This window comes from Lontra canadensis, unplaced genomic scaffold, assembly GCF_010015895.1.
Source record: "Lontra canadensis isolate GAN:19392208 unplaced genomic scaffold, GSC_riverotter_1.0 scaffold114, whole genome shotgun sequence".
NCBI lineage: Eukaryota > Metazoa > Chordata > Mammalia > Carnivora > Mustelidae > Lontra > Lontra canadensis.
The window spans coordinates 2742233-2759175 of record NW_022631108.1 but is presented as its reverse complement, the minus strand read 5'-3'; the positions used below and the strand labels follow the sequence as shown (position 1 = coordinate 2759175).

Here is a 16943-nt window from a genome sequence, read left to right as displayed (position 1 = left end):
ATGAGCTAAGGCAATACACTAGAGAAAAGAAAGTCTTTTCAACAAATGGTGCTAGAACAAATGGATACCCACATGCAAAAAAAGCAAAAACAAAAACAAAAATGAAAACAATTAACCTAGTCACAGACCTTATGCCCTTCACAAAAATTAATGCACAATGGATCATAGATCTAAAGGCAAAATACAAAACTACAAAAATGATAGAAGACAACATAATCTAGATGACCTTGTGTTTGGTGCTTCAATACCAAAGACACCAAATGCATAATACCTAAAAGAAAGAGTTGATAAGCTGGACTTTATTAACATTAAAAGTGTCTACTCTTTAAAAGACACAATCAGGAGAATTAGAAAATAATCCACAAACTTTGAGAACATATTTGCAAGAAGTATAAAAAACTGTTCAAAATAAAGAACTCATAAAACTCAGCAATGTGAAAATGAGCAATCTGAAGAAAAAACAAAGGAACAAAACATCTTAAGACACTTCATTGTATATCAACAAGATATAAAGGTGGCACATAAGTATATGTAAAGAATATTCAAATATTCAACATCATATGTCATTAGGAAACTGTAAATGAAAACAACAATGAGATACCATGATACATCAGTTAAAATCACAAAATTCTGAAGTAGTGACAAGTGCTGGCCATAATGTGGAGCAATAGGAGCTCACATGCTTTGCTGGTGGGAATGCAAAATGGTACAGCCACTTGGGAAGACAGGTTGGCAGATTCTTAAACAAAACAAAACAAAATGTAAACCTAGTCTTACCAAACAACCCAGCAAACACATTCCTTAGTATTTATTTAAATATTTTGAAAATTTATATTCACACAAAAACCTGTACACAGATTTTTACAGCAGTTTTATTCTTAACTGCCAAAAGTTGGAAGCAACCAATACATCTTATAGTAGGTAAATGGATAAACTGTGGTACATGCAGACTGTAGAATATTATTCAGTGCTAAAAAGAAATGAGCTATCAAACCATGAAAAGACATTGAGGAATCTTGAATATACATTAATAAGTAAAATAAGCCAATCTGAAAAGACTACATGCTACAAGATCCCTACTATATGATTATTTTGGAAAAGAAAAAAAAATGGTGAGTAAAAAGATCAGTGGTTGACAGTGATTAAGGAGAGGAATAAATAGGCAAGGTACAAAGGATTTTTAGGATACTAAAATTATTTTGCATACTATAATGGTGGGGATATGTAATTTAAAATTTGTCCAAATGTATAGAATATACATTATCAAGGTTGAAATCTAATATAAACTATGAATATGGGAGATAATGATATGGCAGTGTAGATTCACTGATTTTAACAAGTATATCATTCTGGTGTGGGATATTAATAGTGGGAAAAGCTGGGCAAGCATAGGGGCAGGGGATATATGGGAACTCTCTGCACTTACCACTCAGTTTTGCAGTAAACCTAAAAATTCTCTAAATTAAGTATTTAAAAAAAAACAGAAAGCTTCTGTTCTTACTAAGATTCAACTATTTTTCTCTCTGTATTGCTGCAAACCCCTTGATAATTTTGAAACCTAAGAAAGTTAATTCTAATAAATTTTGCATTTTTTCATTGCTTTTGTCAAAAACTGAGTTTTTGTAAGTTTTTATTCCACCATTTTTACTGACTTCACCCTGGGCATTTCATGTAAGGAAAGTTAAAAGAGTTAACTTGTTTGGCAGGAGATGTCACCATAGGCCATTAATATTTTGATGGAGGGATGCATTAAGTACTGCCTATGGTGGTGAAATCATATAAGAGTTCATATTTGTATGAGCTTGATGAAATGGTGTTAGTATAGGGGCTAGGATGCAGTCAAAGGCTTAGGGATCCAAGTCTTTGGAAGGGAATGACAAAGCCATAATTATCAATTTCCCGAGTGCTTCCCTGATGGGGATTCTCAAAGTTATTTCATGTGGGCATTTGGATTAAGTGAATACTCCAGAGTTAGTGGTCTTTGAATGAGTTTTGAAAGAAGATGCCCAGACATGCCTAGACAGGGTTTGTTTAGGTGAATTTTGATTCTCCTGTAGAATCCACAAAGGCATCAAAAACCTACAAGAATATAATTACCTTCCTATAGAACTACTTTCAGAGGACTTTTTTTTTTTAATTTTATTTTTTATAAACATATATTTTTTTCCCCAGGGGTACAGGTCTGTGAATCGCCAGGTTTACACACTTCACAGCACTCACCATAGCAAATACCCTCCCCAATGTCCATAACCCCACCCCCCCTCCCAACCCCCCTCCCCCCAGCAACCCTCAGTTTGTTTTGTGAGATTAAGAGTCACTTATGGCTTATCTCCCTCCCAATCCCATCTTGCTTCATTTACTCTTCTCCTACCCCCTTAACCCCCCATGTTGCATCTCCTCTCCCTCATATCAGGGAGATCATATGATAGTAGTCTTTCTCTGATTGACTTATTTCGCTAAGCATGATACCCTCTAGTTCCATCCACGTTGTCGCAAATGGCAAGATTTCATTTCTTTTGATGGCTGCAGAGTATTCCATTGTGTATATATACCACATCTTCTTTATCCATTCGTCTGTTGATGGACATCTAGGTTCTTTCCATAGTTTGGCTATTGTAGACATTGCTGCTATAAACATTCGGGTGCACGTGCCCCTTCGGATCACTACGTTTGTATCTTTAGGGTAAATACCCAGCAGTGCAATTGGTGGGTCATAGGGTAGTTCTATTTTCAACATTTTGACTTTAAAAAAAAATAATTTTCCTTATTAGATGGTAATGCCTGTCAGTTCAGCCATTGTTTTATCCCATTTTTTTGTCTAGAAAAAAAATGATCAATTTCAACTATTTTAACTATAAACAAGACTATCCTCATAAAAATCTCTCTTTGAAACATTCCTCCATGGAGAAATGATTTTCCTTCATGACTTGTCTGTTAAGTACCTATTACATTCGTGTATTCTTGTATGTGTGGATATGGGGGGAGGGAGCCTCTAAATAAAAGCTGAAAAAATGTGGGGGTCATTTCACAGGTATATGTATACTATAAAGGAGACCCAATTTGTTGTTTGGTCATGTTATATAAATTACATTTTTGATGTTTTAATTCTTTCCATGGCAACTAATGGTGATTTTAGAAATGGAAATTCTGTAATAACACAGGATATGAGAGATGACTATGGAAGCAGCTGGGAAGGACAACATGTAACATGTGCACTGATGGGAAATAGAACACTATTCATCATCTATGTTTTAACAATTTTTTATGTAAAAATATTGTTGAAATTTTAATAAAAATATGAACCTTTGAGGGAATCATGCAGGTAGTTAGTTTTAAGTGTTCTTACGGGGGACCAGACCAAATCTGAGTAGTAATGAAAGCAAACAGAGAAATAATGTTTCTCCACTTTAATATTGGAAAAATGTGCAGGGAGGGCAAGTACAGCAATCATGTCTAATCAGAAATTTCATAATATGCAAGTACTTTAATGGCATCATTGTCAGGGATCCCAAAATAAATGAATCTCATTTCTGCTAGTGCTCAATAATGAAATGTTATAGTACTTGATAAAATATACTATATGAGTATAATAGTGCTTTAAAAAAAACTTTTACCTGGCTTGTTACAAGCAAAACAAGTATTTTTGGCTTGCATTTACTATTTATCACCACTTAAAGTTGGCTTTTTTTATATAAGTGATCAGTATCTATAATTTCTGGTCAAGTTGGAAGTACCACACAAAGCAAAACTTATCCTTGTGTATTAAAGAATTAAAAAAATCTTGTAGGGGTGCCTGGGTGACTTGGTTGAGCATTCAACTCTTGATTTCAGCTCAGGTCATGATCTCAGAGTCGTGAGATCAAACCTCATATCAGGCTCCACCCTGGATGCTGAGCCTGCTTAAGATTCTCTTCCTCTATCTGCACCACCCCCAACAAAAACAAACGCAAGAAACTCTCTTGATTGCATCAGTGGGTCATTTGTTTTTTTATAAATCTATTTTGCTTTAAGCTTTAGTAACCTGATAATTTCCATAATGTAGATTTATGTAGAGAAAATATGCCATCTTTAGTATAACTGTATTTACTCTATATTTCATGTAAAATATTTAATTCTCCAGCTTTGAGTTGCTAGGCTATTTGCTAAAAGTGTAGAAACCTCAAGAAAGCCATATCAAGAGGTGTTTTATCTCTCCAATCCCTTTTATCATAATTCTTAATTCTTTCAGTTAACATTGTGTCCTAATCTATTTTCCACTCCATAGAGTGATCACTAAGGACATTGCTTGAATAAGTGTGGTCCACATATTATAGTAATTATCTGGTTCTGCTAAATATATGGTAATGGGGTGTGTGTGTGTGTGTGTGTGTGCACATGCACATGCACATGTACATGTTGGAAGGGATTCAATATAATGTCATACTATATTGATTAATTTCTTGAATGATGCCATTTATTTCACCACCAATTATATTCTTATCTGATGTATTATAGGTACTGCTTATTTGAGAGGGAGGAAGATATAAGTAAATTTTACCAATGTAAAATCAAATCAAATTTGGGAAATGAATGAATGTTATCTTTTGGTTAATATAAATGGCAGAAGTCAATTATATAGAGCCATAGAATACTGTAGATTAGTACCTTCCCATTATCAATTGGGATTCTGTAAAAATTCCAGAGTAAGTTTTCTTTCTAAGTGTGTTTTTTTTTAAACACTGCCAACAATTTGGTGGTATTTGAAATAGGCGTTTACCCATTTTACAGCTGTCACATCACTGCACATTTCAGTGATTTTATTTTTTTCAAAAACTCATTTACTCTAATAATAAAGAATCTATACAATGCTCTTTCCACAGACTGCACAAAAGCATTAGACAAAGCAAATGAAACAGGTATAAGAGCTATTAGATGAATGACAAAAGTACACTTATCATGGTATAATCCATTAAATAATAGATAATAGTTTCCACCAGAAAAACCCTGTACTGTTCATATAACATTCATTTTTTGTTAACAGTAAAATACATTTTCCAACATCTGACATACATTTTTCAAAACTATATAATGAGCCATAATAACAGTAGAAAAAAACTAATCTGATTTAACATACAGTAAACATTAAAACAAAGATATGTGTTTCACTCAACTCTGGACATTTCATCTCTTAAATACTCCATTAATATTCTTGGCATTTTCATTTACAGAGACACAGTATGTTCTTAAGAACACTTCAAAATTTTTGTAATAAAAGATCACAATTTATGATGTGAATGATAAGGCTAAAAACGCACCTAAAACATTTATAAAATTGTATTTATATTCACTGCTTTCCTTAAGTGTTGAACTGTTTAATGATAAAATGTGGTTTTAAAGCAGTGTAGAAAATCATACCAGCAATTTTACTGGGTACTGGCAACTACATTTAGATGTTTCAACTTCATTTTCCACTCAGTGACTATAATTCCTTTTACTAGTATTTTCTTTAATGCCAAACAATTGGATTTTAATTAACCAAAATTTGAACATGTTGTGATGAGCACTGTGTGTTATATATAACTAAAGAATTGTTGACCACTACATCAAAAACTAATGATATATGTTGGCTAACTGAACATAAAAAAATTAAAGAATGAAACATATATTTGAGATAAATTCTTAAGGATTTCATTTGTTCTCTAAGCTTTGAAGTTAGATCTTCTAACTTTAAATTTATTCTTCATTGGATGAACTGTTTTACATTTAGTGAAATGGTATTGTAGGGATTTTCTCATATCCAATAATTATTTTTGGTCTTGTCTATATTGGGAAAATGCAGTTATTCAGTGACTTGGACCATAAACAATTTAGAACTAATTTTCCTTATTCATTACTTAGTGACATGTTTCTAGCCTCAATTATCTGCATAATTGCTTTGTTTTGCATGTTGAAACATTCATTTAACATGCAGAATTTTAAGGAAAGAACTTTAGATTTCCTCATGCTTTTCAAACAAGAGAAAAGTTACTAACACTGATTTTACTCAATCTAAACAAGGAGAATGTGAGATAAAATAATAAGCCGCAATATGACAGAGAAAACTTTATTTTTTCAGTTAAATCTAGTAGCAGTATATGGATATAAAGTGGATATGTTTTTCTGAGACATATAGGATTTGTTTTCAAATGGCAGAATATTTTTATTTAAAGAGCAAGACAGTTTGCTATTTCACCTACATTTTAACATTAATCATTTATAAATTTTAAAGTTTAAAGGCCTTAAAGACAAATTGGAAAAAAGAGTGCCATAAGATAATATCATCTGATTATAAAGGATTGAGATCAGGAAAATTCAGATAATCCAATAGGTTGCTTCCAATATTTACTGAAAGACACTTAAGCTTTTTGAGTCAAAAAATATTAAAATTTTCAATAATATAATGCAAAATTATAATTAATGAAGGTGAATCATTTATGAGTATTTTATATTTTAATCTGACATTAATTCTACAGGAATTTAAAAATTTTATAAGTGTGTATACTCTGACATATAATTTTATGTATTAAATCTAATTTAATGGGGGGGCTTTTGTCTTTTTAAGATAAAGTTCAATTGGTTTGGCTTAAAATTTTCATATACACTAATTGAAACTGAAATTCAACTTATCTAACTTTTAAAAAGTTTCAAGAACGATACAAGAGCACACAGCAATGTTTAAAAGGATTTTGGCTACTTCTTATTAAAGAAAAATTAGTTTATAACTTACATCAGTATGAACTCCAGATGATACATTAAGTTATGGAACTGATTTCTTCATAATTAATTGCCTAGAATTCTTAAGGACTGAAAAGTGGGTATTCAAGAATCACAGCCTTTCAATTCAAGTATTGTGTTTCTTAAGAGAAATCTTGGAAAACTGGAGATCCTAGAGTTGGATTCTCCACAACGCACACATGAAAGCTCTATTCTCTAGAATAGGACCATCTATGATCACATTTGTGAGTCAATAATTTTGACATCTCCAGACTCTTTTCTCACTTGGAGCAGCTGGAGCCATGTTATTTTGTCTTTTGGTAATATAAACAGGAATAAATCACTCTTGGACTTCATTTTTCTGCATCTTATTACTGTGAGCACAAAAAAATGTCATTTTAGTAAATGAGGAAAAAGTGGAAGAAAAACAGAAGGAATTAAAAATGTTCTCTTCAGGAAAAAATGGATTATAAGCTCTAGTTTTGCAAATTGTCAGGATTTCAATTTGTATATCCCTTCTACAGAGGTATTCTTCCTGACTTAAGTAAATAGACATTGAATTTAATATAAATCTACTTATAAAATATTAAGTATAGTCTTCTACATTCTAAAGCACATAACCTCCCTGGCATGGTTTCCATTTCAGGATATTAGGTATCTAGAAGATGATGATAACTTCCACTTTAAAGATGTACTTAGGTGCTTTTGAAAGAAGTAGACTTTTTTTTTTAACCTTGAAAGCTCTTTTAATTTATATTTTTACCTGCTGACACTATATGAAAGCATTTCACCTGATAATAAATTTGGAAGAGTTACAGTAAGCCAAGAGTTATTTGAAATTCATTGCCTAAGCAACTATTGCTTTTTGAGAACATTTAATGCTAAGTGTCCCAGAGCTACCCTACAGAAATCCCCAAAACCATAAATAAAATAATAAATGTAGAAATCTTTTTGTTCAAGGAGGCCACATGTTGGCTTAAAAAAACTGTTTAAATCCTCTTTAGCCAAATAGCCACTAATAAATGTTTGGGTTGAATAATTTTATTGGGGGAGGTGAACATTTGTAAAAACTTTTAAAACAGACATTTTAAATGTAAATGGCAATAACAATTTTTATTAAAAACATTTTATAAGTGTCTACCAAAAATATACTGGAATTCCTTTTTAAATTTATTTTACAAGTTAAAGATATTACAATATCTTTATTATTTTTCCATTTGGGATTAAAGTCATATTTTATATAGAAAAGTTTTTATGTTGTCTTTCTATAACAAAAATGGAATTTCTGAATATGTTCAAACTCATATCACTCTCTACTGTCATTTTCATGGACACCAGTATCCTCCACTGATTATCTTCAGGGCTGTACCAATGCTAAAACAAGAATTCAATCTCAGGATTCTGGGTTCTCTAGTTGAGCCAAAGGACCAAGTGTGACTTGGTCACACTTTATTTATAATGTAGACTACTCACTAGAATTTGGAAAACAGTTCAAATTCTACCACCAGTCTAGAATGTATAACAGGTACATTTTTATGAATCATCATGAAGCCACTTGAATTGGATTTAACAGAGTTATTCAATCCACTTTAATTTGGAATCATAAAAGAAGATTTTGCAAAGAAGGGCCTTTCACGGCATGGCATTTCTCTCTGAGGATACTTATGCGTTTACAGGGGTTAATTTCTTGGCCCTGAAGCACTGAGAGATGTAGCTATGTGGTGCTCTTTTTTCTAGGATATGGAGCTTGTTTTCCAGAGGGATCAAAAAAGCACATATACAAAAACCTTACCAATAAATTATCTGTTGCTTTTTCCAAGACTACATCTAAACAAAAAGGGGTTTCTATTGTTTCAAACACTAATGCAATTCCTGTAGCACTACCTTTGACACAACAATTTTGTGAAAAATAACTTCACATTCCCCCATATTAAAGAAAAACAAAACAGAAATTACTATATGCTGAGCTTAAAGATTACCTGTTACAAGTTAAATTCGTTTACAGACACCATATACTCGAAATGGTATGTTTTCACTTAAACAGACAAAATTCAAGGAAAACTACTTCCTTAAGGAAAAACCTAAGAGCATCTGAACAAATTAGCTCTTTCTAACTATACATGCTGAAAAAAATGTTCATAAAAGGGAGCAGTGAATCAGCAATATAATTTCCAATACTTATTACATAAGTTTTACATTGTAACATATGGAATATGACCACAAAAGAATAGAAGGAGTGAAAACAAAACATCATTAAATATATTTTCTTTTATAATGGTAAAGCAAATGAATCCCAAAGCACTTTAAAATACTGGGTTTTAGGCCTTTTCAAGGTCTTCATAAGAAAGGTTATCAAACTTCAAACTGTAGTCCCACAAACTTCTCAATCTTGTTTAAAGGTTAATATACAGAGTCAATACTTTTTAAAAAAATCCTCTATAAATGGAACTGTCATGTTTATAGATAAATATAATTTTGATAAACATTACATTAAAACTTCAAATTTTTCTGTTATAAATTTAACTCCCTATATTTTCAAAGTTGGATGAATCTTTCCAGATAATAGATTCACTGAATGAAAAGAGTTATCTCTCAGGCATTTTGCATATTGACATCTGTATCAATGCCTAAAACTAAAATATGGCTAATTTTAAAATTTTAATTTTAAAAACTCTTAATTTATATGCATTTTAATAGAACATTTCTGAGATGATATTAAAAAATGGAATTTGGGCCAAAATGTTTTCCCAATATTTTGAAGAAGTTCTATTCTAGCTCAACTAACAACTGTTCTAGCTCTGATATTTATCTTTAATTTAGCTCCACTATCTCGCATTTAAAACAACTAGTTAGGGGCAACTGGGTGGCTCAGTTGGTTAAGTGTCTGCCTTTGGCTCAGGTCATGATCCTGGAGTCCTGGATGAGCCCCACATGGGGTTCCCTGCTCAGTGGGGAGTCTGCTTCTCCTTCTCCCTCTGCCCCTTTCCCTGCTCCGTGCCTCTCTCTAATACTCATTCACTCTCTCTCTCAAATACATAAATAAAATATTTTAGGGGCACCTGGGTGGCTCAGTGGGTTAAGTCTCTGCCTTCCACTCAGGTCATGATATCAGGGTCCTGGGATTGAGCCCCGCATTGGGCTCTCTGCTCAGCAGGGAGCCTGCTACCACCCCGCCACTGCCTGCCTCTCTGCACACTTGTGATCTCTCTGTCAAATAAATAAATAAAATCTTTAAAAAATATTTTAAAAAATTAAACAACTAAACTTTGTCTTCAACTTTCTTTGACAAAAGACATCAGTCACTATCAGAAGAATAGCTCTGAATTTACAAGTTACAAATACTCTGGAACTTTGATAATTATATGAAGACATTTGTGAAATGCAAGAATATTTTGGTTTTAAAAATATGTACCTATAACTGACACCAACCGTGTCCTACTGATATGAATGTTTGAACTATATAGAAAGATTTTCTTTTTTGGTTTTGGTTAGGTTTCTGAGAGGAAAATAAAATTAAAAAATTCCCAAACTAAGACTTGGTCTTGAATTTGTATAAAATAAAATAAGAAAAGACATCATTTCTCTCTTGTAATGAGATGACATATGTTGTGGAGTTGAACTTAACTAACATTTATGAACACATTTAGGCCAAGAAGCTAGCACTCATTTTTTATAGAAAAACTTTTCCATTTATTATTCCTAACAAACAGAATGAAATAATACTGTCTTAGGACAACTAGCCTAATCCTGGAGAGACACTCAATGCTAAAGATAAATATTTTTCTGTTTGGTTAGCAGCAAAGGATAGCCTAGCTTGGTGATGGTATCTACAGAAAGAATACCACAAGAAATAAAGCTATAGCTTTCTCTTTAGTATACCATTTCCATTCAACAGGTTTGGATTCTCTGTCTGGAAAAAAAAAATCTTCTATGCCAATTCCGAGTTCTTCCACTACAATGAAAACACATACTTGAAATGTTAGGAGGAAGCTGGTAGCTTTCAGACCATTCTTCCAGCAGGACTTAAAGTTTTATGAGAACACCATAAAGAATTTGCTTTTTAGGGAAAAAGGTTCAAATTTTCAGTTGGACCAAAGGAACCTAAGGGAGCACATGAGGGAGCATCCTCAGAATTCTGCTATTCAGCATAAAATGCTATGGAAATACTGAACCTTTAACCATTACCCATAATTACTACAGCCCTTTTATTCTTAAATACTTTTTTATTTTTTGGAATTGTTTTTTGGTACTACTGATATAGCATATTCTCCTTCAGTTTTATATGCAAGAACTTTCACTAAGTGAAACCTAAAGATTGTGCTTTACTGCAGAAAGATCAATCATTTTTTAGCCAGTACATTCATTATGTTAATAGATTACTGAATTTTCTCTTTAATATAGTATTTATAAATTCTTTATTTATCCCAAGCAAGGTGAATCCATGTTTAAAAGCCTCAGAGTTGTATGCTGGATAATTATGTGCATGTGTATATACACATAAATATATTTTAAATATAATTCTTTAAAAATATACTGATGGTCAGTGGTGTGGTGGTATAAAACATCTTGGAAATATTGACTATTTGAAAATGCTATATTTTATGTACTTCTTGTGTCCAGTACTGTAATGCAGAGAAGAGACATTAAGCACAGTTTATAAGTGAAAAATTCTCAGAATATGCCTTTTGGATCATGTTGTGATGAAAAAAGTCAGGATGGTCAATGAATACTGAGATGGAAACAAAAAATCAAAAGCGAGTTAAAATGATGACGTTTTCTGATGGTCTTATCTACATCCATTCAGGACAGTTCCCCTTCTGTCATCCCAGTTAATATTGGTCATGAATTATTTTCTTCATTATGGGAAGAAAATATTGTTTTAATTCCACTAGTAGACTTGCTAGCAACATATTTGATGTAGTGTGTAAATATTCTGATAACCTGATGAACATATGCAATTGTTGTATAAATTATAGTATTATGCAAAAACTCACATGAGAAGGCACTTGAGTGGCAGGTTATAAACTGATGTTTTGTAAGACCAAAATGAAAAAAAAAAGCTTCATTTAGCAATAATGAAAATATTTTCACTTACTAACACTGAATGTCTCCAAATATACTAAGATGTTACACAAATCATAAAAAAAATGGTAAATAACATGCATGGCTAAAAACAAAAAAAAACACTACCTTTTTTGTTTTTTGTTTGTTTGTTTCTTTTTGTTTTTTTGCTATTTGCCATTTAGAGTCTCTAACAGATGACAGAAAATTTTCACATTCAGAGTTGGTCATTTCCATTCTTTTCAACTTAGTGGGAAAAATGAAGAAACCTATAAAACTGATTGCAGTATTGGTTTTACAGCTGGATGGTATTATTCTTCAGATCAAAAAAATAACTAACTTATTCAATAGTTGACTAATTACTAATGTCCAGTGTTCTTCAGAACCAGTTTTTTCAATGTTCCTTCAAACCATAGTAAGATTTTGTATCTAACCCAATTTAATTGGAAAACAAATTAAGTGCTTGTAACGTCCAGAGTTTTATCTCTTCTGCATCTGTTGCCTTTGAAACTAGGTATTTTTGTTAAGTACTGAAAATTCACTGATGGTAATATTCACTAGAAAAAAATGAAGTGAATTAAACAAAGGGATTAAACACCAAAGTGGTGGCACTAGTATTTACTGTATCTTTAGACCTTAATACATGTGTCTGTTCTATTATATTTTAATCAAAGATGCAGGCATCTGTAATGTATTTGTCAGAGCAAATTTGAAAGTCTTACTTAAGACTTAGTGAGATTTGAAAATCATTTTAAGTGGTCCACAACATTTGAAAGTTATAATAGCTAATCAATAACACTTGAAAATAATTTAGAGTGGCCAGTTCATAGATGATATTCTATTTACTATAATGGTTTAAGCTATAATTGATGGAAAATAGTTGGTAACTGCACAAAAATAAAAATAGATCTTAAGTTTTATGGATTTTGGAAACTTGCTTTATGAGGTGTTTAATTAAAGCAAAGTTTCTGTTGTATGTGTGTTTGTTTTTAAACCATACCATTTGGCACATGAAAGTGCAGTGGGTGGTATGGCTGAAAGAAAATAGGTGGTGGTCCAGATGTTACATAATAAGTAGGATACCCTCCCTCAGCAGCTAAGTATGGAGCAGGCTGATAAAAACAAGTTACATTATCTGTATTGGGTAGTATATTCTGTTCTCCAAGTACTTTTAGAGCCATAAGGGTGATCATATTGAGTGTCTGCCTTCTTTCATGACCCATGAGACAAACAGTGCTTTCATTTACAACTCCACGCAAGGTCATAAGGTAGTCATATTTGCTCTTTTCTTCACCTATGAAATGGTTACGGAGGTACGATTCAATCTTCTTTTGTTGTTCTGCTACATCAGGAAAATCAATGAAGAATCTAGAACACATATAACGTTCTAGTGTCTTGATTTCTGCTTCACAAGCTGGCTTAAAGTCACGAACCAGCAAGTTGCTGTACTTCAGAAGGCCACCACCTCTAATCTCTTCAGGTTTTCTAGTAGATATAAGCTTGTATTGCAAATGTGTCATTGCTTCTTGGAAGTCTCCATACATGCTTTCAGCTACCACAACAGGATAGGATTCTTTGGTTAGTTTGGCATTTTTGTCACTGTAGAATTCTAACATGGGATCCAAAACAATTTGAAAGGAATCAACACTAAATTCAAATTGTGTTTGAATTTATATATGAATATATATATGGGGTACATATGAAACCATATTTCATATGTACCCCATATATATATATATATGGGGTACATATGAAACCATATTTCACATATACTACAGCTCAAATTTTAAAGACAATTACTAATGGATACTACATATCCATTAGGGTATGAATTCCTTGAATTTGAGGATAAGGATGGTACCCAATTCATCACCTCTTCTATGTGTCCAGTAACCTTTTAAGAAATGTTGGTTAAAGGAAATAATAATTGGGAGAAAAACCATGAGAAACTCTAAACTTTAGGAAACAAAATGAAGGTAGCTGTATGGGAGGTTGGTGGGAGATGGGGTAATTGGGTGATGGGCTTTAAGTCGGGAAAGTGATGCGATGAGCACTGTTATACAAAACTGATAAATTATTGAATACTACATCTGAAACTAGTGATGTATTATAAGTTGGATAATGGAATTTTTAAATTTATTTTTATTTTTTAAAAATATTTGACAGACAGAGATCACAAGTAGGCAGAAAGGTAGGCAGAGAGAGAGAGTGGGGGGGGGGGAAGCAGGCTCCCTGCTGAGCAGAGCGCCCAATCTGGGGCTCAGTCCCAGGACCCTGAGATCATGACCTGAACTGAAGGCAGAGACTCAACACACTGAGCCACCCAGGTGCCCTGGAAAATTTTTTAAAAAGAAAGAAATTTTGGTTGAAGGAAATAATAATTAGCACGCATTTCATGAAGCACTGTGTATTATATGCAAACAACCAATCATGGAATACTAATCAAAAACTAATGATGTACTATATGGTGACTAACATAACATAATAAAAAATAAAATAAATAAAAAATAAAAAAATAGAAAGATGTAAAAAAAAAGTGAAAAATACATGAGACTACTCCTTTTGTCTCCAAAATGAGAGCAAGGATATACAAAACCTTAAGATTCCTGAGCTTTAAAAAAGGTTTTCTGCAAATGTGCAATGTGATATGCTCAGAAAATTTTACGGTTTGGGGTGTTAAGAAATTAAAGTTATAAATACTGTAAATGCAATTGTTAAAGATCATACTATTATTATGTAATTAGGTACAATTACAACTACTACGCAGATCTTCAAATACTCTATTAAGCTGTCTAAGCAAATAAAACTAGAAAAATTAAAAAAAAAGTGATAGTTATGGATGTAGCTTTGGGTTTAAGTTTTCTTCCCTGAATTCCAGAAATAAAAATGATATATATGAAGTTTAAGGCAGATTTGTGTAGGCAGTATTCATATTTTGCCTATGTAAAGAGCTATTGGTACAGAAACTTAATATTTAGAATTTAGTGTTGTATTATTTCCCTAGTGGAACTAGAGCAAATATCATCATCTTATTTGACATCTGTAGAATCAACTTTTTTTCTTTTTTCAATTTATTTGTTTGCTTTTTTGTTTATTTAATTCCAGTATAACTAACATACAGTGTTACATTACTTTCAGTTGTACAATATACTGATTTGACTATTCTGTACATTATTCAGTGCTCAGTGTACTCTAAATCCTCTTCACCTATTTCGTCCATTCCCCCACCCACTTCCCCTCAAATAATAAGAAGTTTGTTCTCTGTATTTTAGGGGGTTTTTTTGGTCTTTTTTCTTTGTTCATTTGTTTCTTAAATTTCGCTTATGAGTGAAATCACATGGTATTTGTCTTTCTTATACTGACTTATTTTGAATTGACTTTGACAGTCCAAGCATTTTGCAAAAGGCCAATTAAGCAATGGCCAATCTATGTCAGTGGGACGATAAGACTAAACATATTCTGTTTCTGTATATGAAATCTCCATTTATGTGAATAAAAAAGTACTTATTTTTATTATGGGATGAAATGGCTCACATAAGGTATTCTTTGTTTCATTTTAAGACACATTAATTACTAATGTTCAGAAAATTTTATTAGGAATGTCAATATCCAAATCAAACCTTAAAGATAAATAGGCTGAATTGACTATACACCAGGTTGTTGGATTTTGTTTATTCATCCATCAATAGAAATGGTTTGTATATTGACTTTAGGACATTGGAAAAAATAAAGTGTTACATGAAGAACAGAGTATGCAGTAAGAACTGGCAGGCCTATTTCCTAAGTTCTCTTTCTGGAAATATCACTGAATTGTTTTAAGCTAACAAAATGTGTTACCCTCAAATTTTCAATCTGGAAAAATAATAATTAATAACGTTGGCTGGTTTCATGTAAAGGCCTAAGCAAGGTCGATCATTTACCTAATATTTTAGAAATATCACATGTAAACTATACAACTTTAATTGATATAGAAAACTTGCCCAAATTCCTTTTTAATATGTAATTTCTTTTGCAACTGGCAATTTTTCCTTTTCTTATGGCAGATATCCATTGTCAATATTATTTAAAAGTTTAAAATTCAATGCTCCAATCCCAGGCCTACAGTCTCCCTGTAAACCTATACCTAAAATTATCAATGATCTGAAAATAAAGATTGTCTACATTGGTATACTGACATTAATATTACCACATTCTTTTCCATACAGAAGGATATTTATGTACAATATGTGTACATAATGTACAAGGATATTTATGTACAAATAAAACCCTCCAAAGTCATAAATAAGTTAAGTAATTGTCAAAATGTAGGAGTCCTTGGTCAAAAAGTTTGCTTTAAGTCAATAAATAGGAAGTCTTACTTTATATCTTAAATTTGCTCATAGATATAAAAGGAGGGAAGGAAGGGTCAGAATTTTGTTTCCCAGAAAAAAATCATACTATGATCTTGCAAAGACAAGAAAGAGGTTGTCCAAATTTTAACTTCACTTTACACAAGGGAAGTGATGTAGGGAAATTGATCATCACTGAACAAATATTTGGTTGCTGCTTGATCACCCATGTTAATGACACCCCAAATTTCTGGTTTTCAGAATTATCTAGAGAGCTTAAAAAATACACATATAGAATATTTTAGGCCTGGTATTTCTTGTTAAAAAAGTAACAGTGACACCAACTTGCTAAAATGTGGTAAAACTCTGTCTTTGGTTGAGCAATATATTACCTAAATATCAAAATCATAGTTTTAATAACCAGTTATTTTTTTCACCTTTCTGTATCCACAGCTACATAAACTTATTTTTTAAATCAAGACCATTTGGAGAGCACCTAGTTGGCTTAGTCAGTAGAGCATCTCTGCTGTCAGGGTCTTGAGTTCAAGACCCATATTGGGCTTTGAACCTACTTTAAAAAAATAAAAAACATAAATCAAGCCTATTTTTCTATTGAATTAACATTATTACTGAGGAATTTCAAGCTACCATCTTACCTACCATCTCTACAGCTATGTGTACATGAAATGCAAATTAGAATTTTTAAAAATAGCCTTAGAAAAAAAGCATAGTTATGAAAATAAATGCTTTTTAAATCTTTTTTTAAGATTTTATTTATTTATGTTTGACACAGAGCAAGCTTAAATAGGGAGAGCAGCAGGC

At 32.1% G+C, this 16943-nt stretch overlaps 1 protein-coding gene across 1 annotated transcript; it reads right to left on the bottom strand.

Moving 5' to 3' along the window:
* Positions 1-12387: 12387 nt before the first annotated feature.
* On the bottom strand, positions 12388-13451 carry TENT5D (terminal nucleotidyltransferase 5D; the record flags this gene model as incomplete). Its single annotated transcript, XM_032840645.1, has 1 exon — positions 12388-13451. A coding segment is annotated over one exon (669 nt), but the record flags the coding sequence as incomplete, so codon positions are not given.
* Positions 13452-16943: the final 3492 nt, after the last annotated feature.